At 40.2% G+C, this 8,289-nt stretch overlaps 1 protein-coding gene across 1 annotated transcript; it reads left to right on the top strand.

The window, feature by feature from the left end:
* Nucleotides 1–5,083: 5,083 nt before the first annotated feature.
* LOC102785586 (type-2 ice-structuring protein-like) lies at nt 5,084–7,169 on the top strand. The gene is made up of 7 exons (XM_087839194.1): nt 5,084–5,127; nt 5,207–5,271; nt 5,381–5,416; nt 6,319–6,428; nt 6,528–6,656; nt 6,893–6,998; nt 7,087–7,169. The coding sequence occupies exons 2-7, from the start codon at nt 5,214–5,216 to the stop codon at nt 7,167–7,169; spliced, it is 522 nt and encodes a 173-aa protein (XP_087695320.1). The 5' UTR covers nt 5,084–5,127; nt 5,207–5,213.
* Nucleotides 7,170–8,289: the final 1,120 nt, after the last annotated feature.

Below are 8,289 nucleotides of genomic sequence, written 5' to 3'. Positions count from 1 at the left end.
GACCACCTCCTTATCTGCATTAGCAGGGAGGCCCCGCATCCCAGACGCCAATCTGACGGCCAGCACCTTCTCCCAGCCCCCCAGCCCTGACGGCTAACAGAACCGGTGTGAGTGAAGACCCCAAACCTCCCTACACCCGCTCATATGTAGTGTTGCTGTGTGCTGTTCTAAAGTGCATTTAAAACACAGGAGAGCATGGTTCCTGCTTCATATCAGAGAGCAGCATGGCTCCTCCCGAAAACCCTTAGTGTCTATATGCATTTAAAATTGAGGGTAGGGCACCAGCGCCAGAGGTGGGTTGGAATACACCGACCATCTTCTGGATGCTCTAAAACGTTCCCACCCCCAAGGCCCTATATGTATGTGTTATGTGAGAGTGTGAGTAATGTGGATGTCTAAGTTGCAGAATAAAATTGAGGCACAGGTGGCCAGAAGGGGACAGAGGGGGAGTGCCTCCCCTGCACCTTGGTGACATACTTGCACCCCAAGCCCTGCGTGTGTGGGTGGGTGTGGTAGAGCGGGAATAGGGAGGCAGCTGAGGATGGGGAGGGAAGAAAGGGAGGGGCAAGCGGCCCCTCCCTGGGGCCAGCTCCCCCGCTGACCCCAGTAGGCACCCCCACACTCTGGAACCCACCAGGGCAAGGGGGCCCAGGCCCATCCGGACCGGGGCCCGCAGCAGCAGCACCGCCCAGCCCCACAGAGTCCGGGGCAGCCCACCTGACTCCACCCCAGAGAAAACTGCACCCACCCCATCCAATCATCCAATCATCTCCCAAACTACACAAGACAATAGACACCCAGGTTGAGTTCATTCTCCACCTCTCCTATATCTCTCCCCCCACCTGCAGAGTGAGCTCCTGTAGAGAGGAGACCACCTGCAAAGATATAACAACCTCCCCACCAGTTAGAGAGCCCCCTAGTTGGGCCGATGCACTAGAGGTCCCCTGCACTGGGGCTGAGCCCCCCTGCACCCACCCGCCCACAGCTCCGGCGACACAACAGCCAGGACCCAAGCCCCCAAGGCCCAGCCAGCACCCCAGACCGGGGGGCGGAGCACCCCCAGACCCCCAAGCCTCCACGCCACGTAAATATGATTTACTTTTAATAAAACTGCCTCTCTAAGTTACTATTATTATAGAATATATTATGTTACTACCCTGTTGCCAATTAATCCAATTAGCTGCCAGCTGTTTTTTGCAGTATCACTGACTTTTCAAGCTAGATGTGTTGCTATTAAATTTAAGACGAGTTGTTGTTTTTCATATAATGTTAAGTTTTCTCAGTTCAAGCATTTTTGTATGTTTCCTGTGCTTTGTTATGCATAAAATCTGGGTTCATGAGTTTGGGAATCATTCAATTATTGCATTATGTGTATTTATTTATATAATCACATTTTTTCTGTCATTAAACTTCCTTGGAACTGGGGCTGTCTAGACAAATGTCTAGACAATGTTGTTTTGTAACTTCTGTTTTGTTTGACAAAAGGAATTTCATCATAGATTTCATCATAGTTTTTTTTTTTTTTCAAAAGTTCTGCTTTTTACTTGAAAGTTTTATTAATTCTTCTATGACAAGGAAAATGTAGTTCTCTTACGTATCATGTTCTCACATCTTAAATAACATTAAAAGTGAAATAACAAGCTATGAAATCAAAATTCAACATATTAAAAACAACTTCAGATATTCTGTCTGGTTCACTTTCATGAATAAATAAGGGAGTAGGCCTCATCTGGCCATGAAACTGCTTTTAAGGTAATTGTCGAATGAAATATGAAGATGGGAGAAAATGGGAGACTGTGTATAAAAATGACCGACTGTGATTGTGCTTTATCTTTTGAGTTAAAGCTGAAAGTCTATACTTCAGTCACATGTTGATTTTTTGATGTACAATCCACTGTGGTAGTGTGCAGAGACAAAATGACAAGTGTTAAGTTTGTGTCTCTGTACCTACGCTTTGTGTTGTCTCTTTTGCTCTTTTGTTTATAGTTTAGTTTGCTTAGGTTGTGTGCCTAGTTTTGCTTCCCTTGTCTCATCCTGTCTAATTAGGCCCAACTGTGTTTCCCTTCTGTCTCCTATTTTCTCATAACTCTGCTGTGTAATTTAGCCCTCTGTCATCACCTGCTTATTATCGTGTCGTACCCTTACATTAGTGAGAGTACAACAAGCATTATGTGTTTCCTCTATGCTCCTGGTTCAAAGTGTAACTTGTTCGTTTCTTAGTCTCTAGTCTCTTAGTTCTCTGTTTCCAAGTTTAGTTTCCTTGTTTCCAGTTATTATGTTCTGTTGCCTGTATTTTGGCATCTGAGTTTTCACAGCACAATAGAAACTGCCTCTTCTTGTTCATCCCTCTTTTTTCCAAGTCTTGCGTTTGGGTCCTTCATTGCAGTGAATCATGACACTTTCAGCTCCTGTGCAGAGCTGGTTTTTAAATTTAAATTTGTCTCTTGCCACATCTGCAAGGACAGAAACACCAAATTAAAAGACGCGCTTGCACTTCAGTAACCCCTCATTGATAATGAACTACACATTAAAGTAGCAAAGTCCAATATTTATGTGCTAAAACCAATTACGGCCGTTTGGCAGCTTAAGTTAAAATTTATGGTTAAGTTTTCCACTGGTGATTTTTTTAGCAGACTCTTTATATTTGTTTTGTTGTTGTTTTCCTGAGTTTGTTTAAAATGTTCAGGCTAAAAAACAGTCTAATTATTGTTAACTGTTCACAAAGTTACATGAACAGTACTCTGTACAACTTACATAAATAATTTAAAGCGTTAATATTTGCTGTCAAATACCCAAGCAGCACAAACACCAGTTATGACACCTATGTTGGTGACCATGATGCAGCAGCAGATTGAGCCAGGACTGGAAACTTTTTCCATCATCTCATCTTTGCAGATCTCCATTAAAAAAGCCCCAATTACTCAAAGATAAATATTAGCCTGGATAATCTGATAGTATATAAGTTTTTTTTAAGTAACAGGTAATGTCAGCTGTCAGCAGAACTGAAGAGCTGAAAAACATGTAAGAGTAAAACTTCAGATCCTGATGTGTGTGAGGACATGGAAGGATTAGCTTTATTTCAGATTTGAGAGACACACTTTATATTTCATAGCTTGTGATGATTCTGTTCTCTTTGTTATTACAGAAGCTGGTCTCAGATTCAGACCTCAGGACTACCCGGTGACAACAGTAACTGCAGCTGTTTTACTGATAAAGTTAAAGACAAACAGTCAAAGCGATTAAGCATCCATGTAACTGTGACTATATATCAGCAATAGTAGTTCAAACAGTATCTCAGTTTGGTGTTTCAGAAAGCTGCTGATCTCAGATCTTCACGGCTTGTTTTAAATACTTCATGCCTGTGGAGATGGCCACAGGCATGAAGAAGACACAATGTTCTCGCTAGCAGCATTAAATAAAACTTTATTTAGGTCAAAGGGCTTCACATGTATGTTGAAATAAAAACTATAATCTGGAATTATTTCACACGTTTTTTTTGCCAATAGTGTGTTATTTACCGTAACGTAATTCAGAGTCATTCATACCAGAATAACCAGAGAGGATAATATATATTGCATATATATCTTTCTGCAGGACTGAATCCTCTGAGGATTATCTGAGTACTTCTGAAATTACAAAGAGGATAGGTCTCTATCATGCTGTTCATGAAATCTTGGGTTATTCATCTTCTGCGGCAGGTCTACAGTGGAGCTTTGGTGAGTTCCCAGTAAGGGAGTTGGTGGTGAAGATCTTGAGTCCTGTGTGATGCCTGCGATAAACTTCAGGCTTTCCTGATGTTTCTGAAACGATGCCTCTCTCAATGGGTCAACATGACAGCTGTGATGAAAGAAAGGGAGGAAGTTTCTCCAAAGCTCTAGACTCAAGAATCACGGCTTGGTCTTAATGGTCTCCCTCACTAGTTTCCCCCCATAGTGGATATAGCTGTTGGTAATCAGAATCAGAATACTTTATTGATCCCTAGGGGAAATTATTTTGGTTACAGTGCTCCAGTATAAACAGTAACACAGACAGACAATACACTAAGTAAGGAATAGCACAATATATACAATGTATGCATGCATATATGTATACACATGTAAGTCACTTATTGATAAATAGCTGAATAAGAAAGAAGAGCATGTGCAAAAGGGTGTAGCTATTGTAGTATACAGTGTTTTAAGTGGATGAGTTGTAGAGGGAGATGGCCACAGGCAGGAATGATTTTCTGTGTTGTTCAGTGGAGCTTTTCGGTACTCTCAGTCTCTCGCTGAACATGCTCCTGTGACTGACCAGCATGTCGTGGAGTGGGTGGAAGGTATTATCCCACATTGTCTTTATCTTGGACAACATCCGCCTCTCCGACACCACCTTAAGGGAGTCCAGCTCCATCCTCACAACATTACTGGCCATACGGATCAGTTTATTGAGTCTGTTGGCATCTGCTACCCTCAGCCTGCTCCCCCAGCATGCAACAGCATAGAAAATCTCATAGAAAATCCTGAGCATTCTCCAGCAGATGATGAAGGACCTCAGTCGCCTCAAAAAATAGAGACGACTCGGGCCCTTTCTGTAAAGTGCTGTGGTGTTTTTAGCCCAGTCCAGTTTATTGTCAATGTGTACTCCAAGGTATTTATAGTCCTCCACAATGTCAACACTGACCCCCTGGATTGAAACAGGGGTCAAGTGTTTCCTGGTCTTCCTAAAGTCCACTATCAACTGCAACAATATTTTCAGTCACAATTACGTTATCAAGGGGTGGCAACACATTCTTAACTTTTAGAACAGGAGGAAGACGTTATGCATTGTATCTATTTAAATACTGATAATGACACTAATTACAATGTATTTTAATATCCTTGATCCTTGTACTCTTTGAAACCTTTCTGTTGACTATCAGTAAATATCTGAAACCAAGTCAGCATGAAATCAAATTAGGGATGAGGCAATTGGGTTTTTGTTTGTTTGGTTGTTGTTGTTTTTTGGTTAAGAAATAAGTTATTTCCTGATTTTGCAAGTATACAAATGTAAGAGTATATAAACACTAGTCTCAGAGCTTTTCATCACCTCTATGGTGGGAGACTGAAGCTACTGGCTCACACTGAAAAGAAAAAAGACCTTCTACAAAAGGTCTGGTACAAACTCTTAAATTATCTTATCTCCTTATTTAAAGAATTGACAGTAGTTATTGTCTTCTGTTTTTTCACAGAGACACCATGAAGCTCCTGGTTGTGGCTGCACTTCTTTGTGGATTGATGGTTCTGACCACTGCTAGTGAGTATTGCAGTATAATGTAAAGTATGTAAATATATGTCAGTATGTACGTGTTTAAATAATTTGTCACCATCTAATGTTTTAATTTGTTCATTTCTGCCACATGAAGATGTCGGCAGTGGTGCAGGAGGTTTAATTCCAACAGGTCAGTGGACATTTCCAGATTTTCACCAAAGTTAATCACATTTATAAACAAAAAGGAAAGCAATTGTGTTATGCATGATGAGTTTATAATGAGGAGGATATCTCTTAAGGAAACGCAGGTCAACAAAAAAATATTTTAAAATATATAATTATATATAACACAGCAAGAGAGAGGAAGAGATATTATGAAATTTAAATTGCACATAGAAATAGAGTCCCAAAAAAAGAAAATAAAAACAGTCACAAGCCAGTTCAAAGACCTTTTAGATACATTAAAGTTGTTCATTTAGTATAAGTTGTATAACTATAAATACCATATTGGTTTGTCATTTTTCGGTTTAACAATTGCCTTAGTTTGAGCACAAGTCACATACCAGAAATGCCAGCCTAATATCAGCCTCATATCAGCCCTTCTGGCTATCAAAAAGTTAAAAGTTTAAATCCAAAGGTGACCATACTTTGCCACCATGCCCCCTCAGCTTTACCAGGAGCAGAGATACTAGCAGATTCAGTTGCTAAAACAGATTTCCATTGACTTTTTCTAAGTGATCATGTTTTGTTCTGTTCAGTTCTCTTTGTTATTGATTTTATGATTATTCCTATATTCATAATTTTTGATGAAACTTTGTGTTTGGAAATTTTACTGCCTGTTACTAGAGTGAAAAGATTAATAACTACTAAAAGAAGATTGCAGCTACATACATATAATTACAATTTATAACTGTAAGGGAATCAAAATGCCCTGTACATTTTCAGTCACTTAAACTACATAATATTTAATTGTCGAGATGGTATTTGTGTGTTTGTTTGTTTTTCAATATTGCATATGTCATGATTGAAAATAAAAAAAAATATAATATCAGCTGGAAACACATGTACATACAGCTATTTATTTGTCACTAGCAAGGAGTTACCGGTTCAACATGTCCTCTGGTTGTCCTCATGGTTGGACTCCTTTCAATCTTCACTGTTTTGTCTACGTTCCAAGATCCATGAGTTGGGGTCAAGCTGAGGTAAGTTTCTATGATTTGTATTGTCTTCAAAACTTGATTAAAACACATCTAGGCTAGTTGTGACTTTGAAAAACCTCTCTGTGTAACTCTTTACTGAAGAGAAACTGCAAGTCAATGGGTGGACACCTTGCATCTGTGCACAGCAGCGACGAGTACCGTCACATTCAGAAGCTGACTGGTGATCATGACTACAAGGAAACTTGGATTGGAGGAAGTTATGCATCCAGGGTACCTTTTTTTTTATCAATACCTTGCTGTTTCTCTTAATGACAGATATGTCATTAATGAAAATACAGAAGCCACTGACAGATAAAAGCAGCTTAAATAATATTATGAATAATATGGGAGATTTGCCAGCTGGTTACATTCGTTATGTCAATTAAATAAAGCTGATTTGACAAGACTTTGGCTAGGCATGATCTTTAGGCCCGCCTGAACTGATGCTATCAATCTCTGTCTTCTAGGAAAAAGTTTGGCTGTGGAGTGATGGGAGCTCTTTTCACTATACACACTGGTGCCCAGGAGAGCCTACTGGTGGCAACCAGAATTGTCTCCAGATAAATTATACCTGTAATTCAGAGCTTAATATTTAACATGAATACTTAATATGTGAATGATTTTAAATGAATTTACTAATTTCTGTTTTTGAACTTTGCAGCTTCCAAGTGTTGGGATGATCTGGAGTGTGACGTACATCTGCCATCTGTCTGTGCCAAGGAAAAATCAACACTCCTCGGCTGACACTGAAGCATGAAACTCCTATAAAAACACAAACTGATGTATAATAGTGTTTGTGTTATGCTTGCTCCTACTTCTTTCATTTTCTAGTTACATTTTTTTTTCCTTTCTTCGTAGCACCCAATCTAAAAATCCAAATGACAAATCAACAAAAACTGCATTGTCTTTTAGGAGCCACTTGTGTCTTTAACAAGAGCAGACTGATTCTGTTACCACAGCATTGATCTTACAAAACTGTTGCTTCTTCTGTTTATCTCTTTATTTTTGCTCTTTTATGCAACATTAAAGCTATCAGTCAAGCATCTATCTGTGTTACATCTCTTGTGTTAAGGCATATACATATTCAGCAGTCATAATATGCATGTATTAAAACTGGGGAATTTAATATTTATCTGCATTTGACATGACAGTTTGATCACCTTTTTGACTACTTTGTGGCTTCAGTATTCCTAATAGAACAGCCACTTTTTAGGTGTCTCTGTACAGTTGAAGTAAGGTGAAACAAATATGAGTCTCTTCCTCTCTCTCTTCAAAAAAAAAAAAAAATCCCCTTGCTTCTGTGGATGGTCTTTATCCTTCAAGCTTGGGTTCTCTACCAGATGCCTGGAAGCTTGAGAGTATCTCAGCTGTTCCTAGGAATGGGCTCTTCTGGACAGAGATTTCTGATGTTGTTCCTGGGATTTGCTGGAGCCACTTGGCTAGTTTGGAAGTCATTGCTCCGAGTGCTCCAATTACCACTGGGACCACTGTTACCTTCACCCTCCACATCTTCTCGAGCTCTTGGTATTTCTCCAGCTTCTCATATTCCTTCATCTTGATGTCTGTGTCATTCGATTCACTACATCTATCACTACGGCCGTCTTCTTCTGTTCGTCTACCACCACTATGTCCGGTTGGTTAGCCATCACCATTTTGTCCGTCTCTATCTGGAAGTCTCACAGGATCTTAGCTCGGTCATTCTCCACCACCCTAGGGCGCGTCTCCCATTTTGACCTCGGGACTTCAAGGCCCTACTGTATCCAGGCCACTAGGGTATACTATGCTGGCCATTTGGTTATGACGTTCCATGTATGCCCTGCCTGCTAGCATCTTGTATCCTGCTGTTATGTGCTCCATTGTCTCA

This window comes from Neolamprologus brichardi, chromosome 3, assembly GCF_056152115.1.
Source record: "Neolamprologus brichardi isolate AB-2024 chromosome 3, ASM5615211v1, whole genome shotgun sequence".
Classification (NCBI taxonomy): Eukaryota; Metazoa; Chordata; class Actinopteri; order Cichliformes; family Cichlidae; genus Neolamprologus; species Neolamprologus brichardi.
The sequence above is the reverse complement of the archived record's forward strand: the minus strand, read 5'-3'. Positions and strand labels throughout refer to the sequence as shown.

Coding starts and splice junctions, on each gene's coding strand:
- LOC102785586 (XM_087839194.1), top strand. CDS start 5,214: ATGAAGCTCCTGGTTGTGGCTGCACTTCTTTGTGGATTGATGGTTCTG. Junction 6,657..6,892: donor GAGGAAGTTATGCATCCAGG/GTACCTTTTTTT, acceptor TCTGTCTTCTAG/GAAAAAGTTTGGCTGTGGAG. Junction 6,999..7,086: donor TCTCCAGATAAATTATACCT/GTAATTCAGAGC, acceptor TGAACTTTGCAG/CTTCCAAGTGTTGGGATGAT.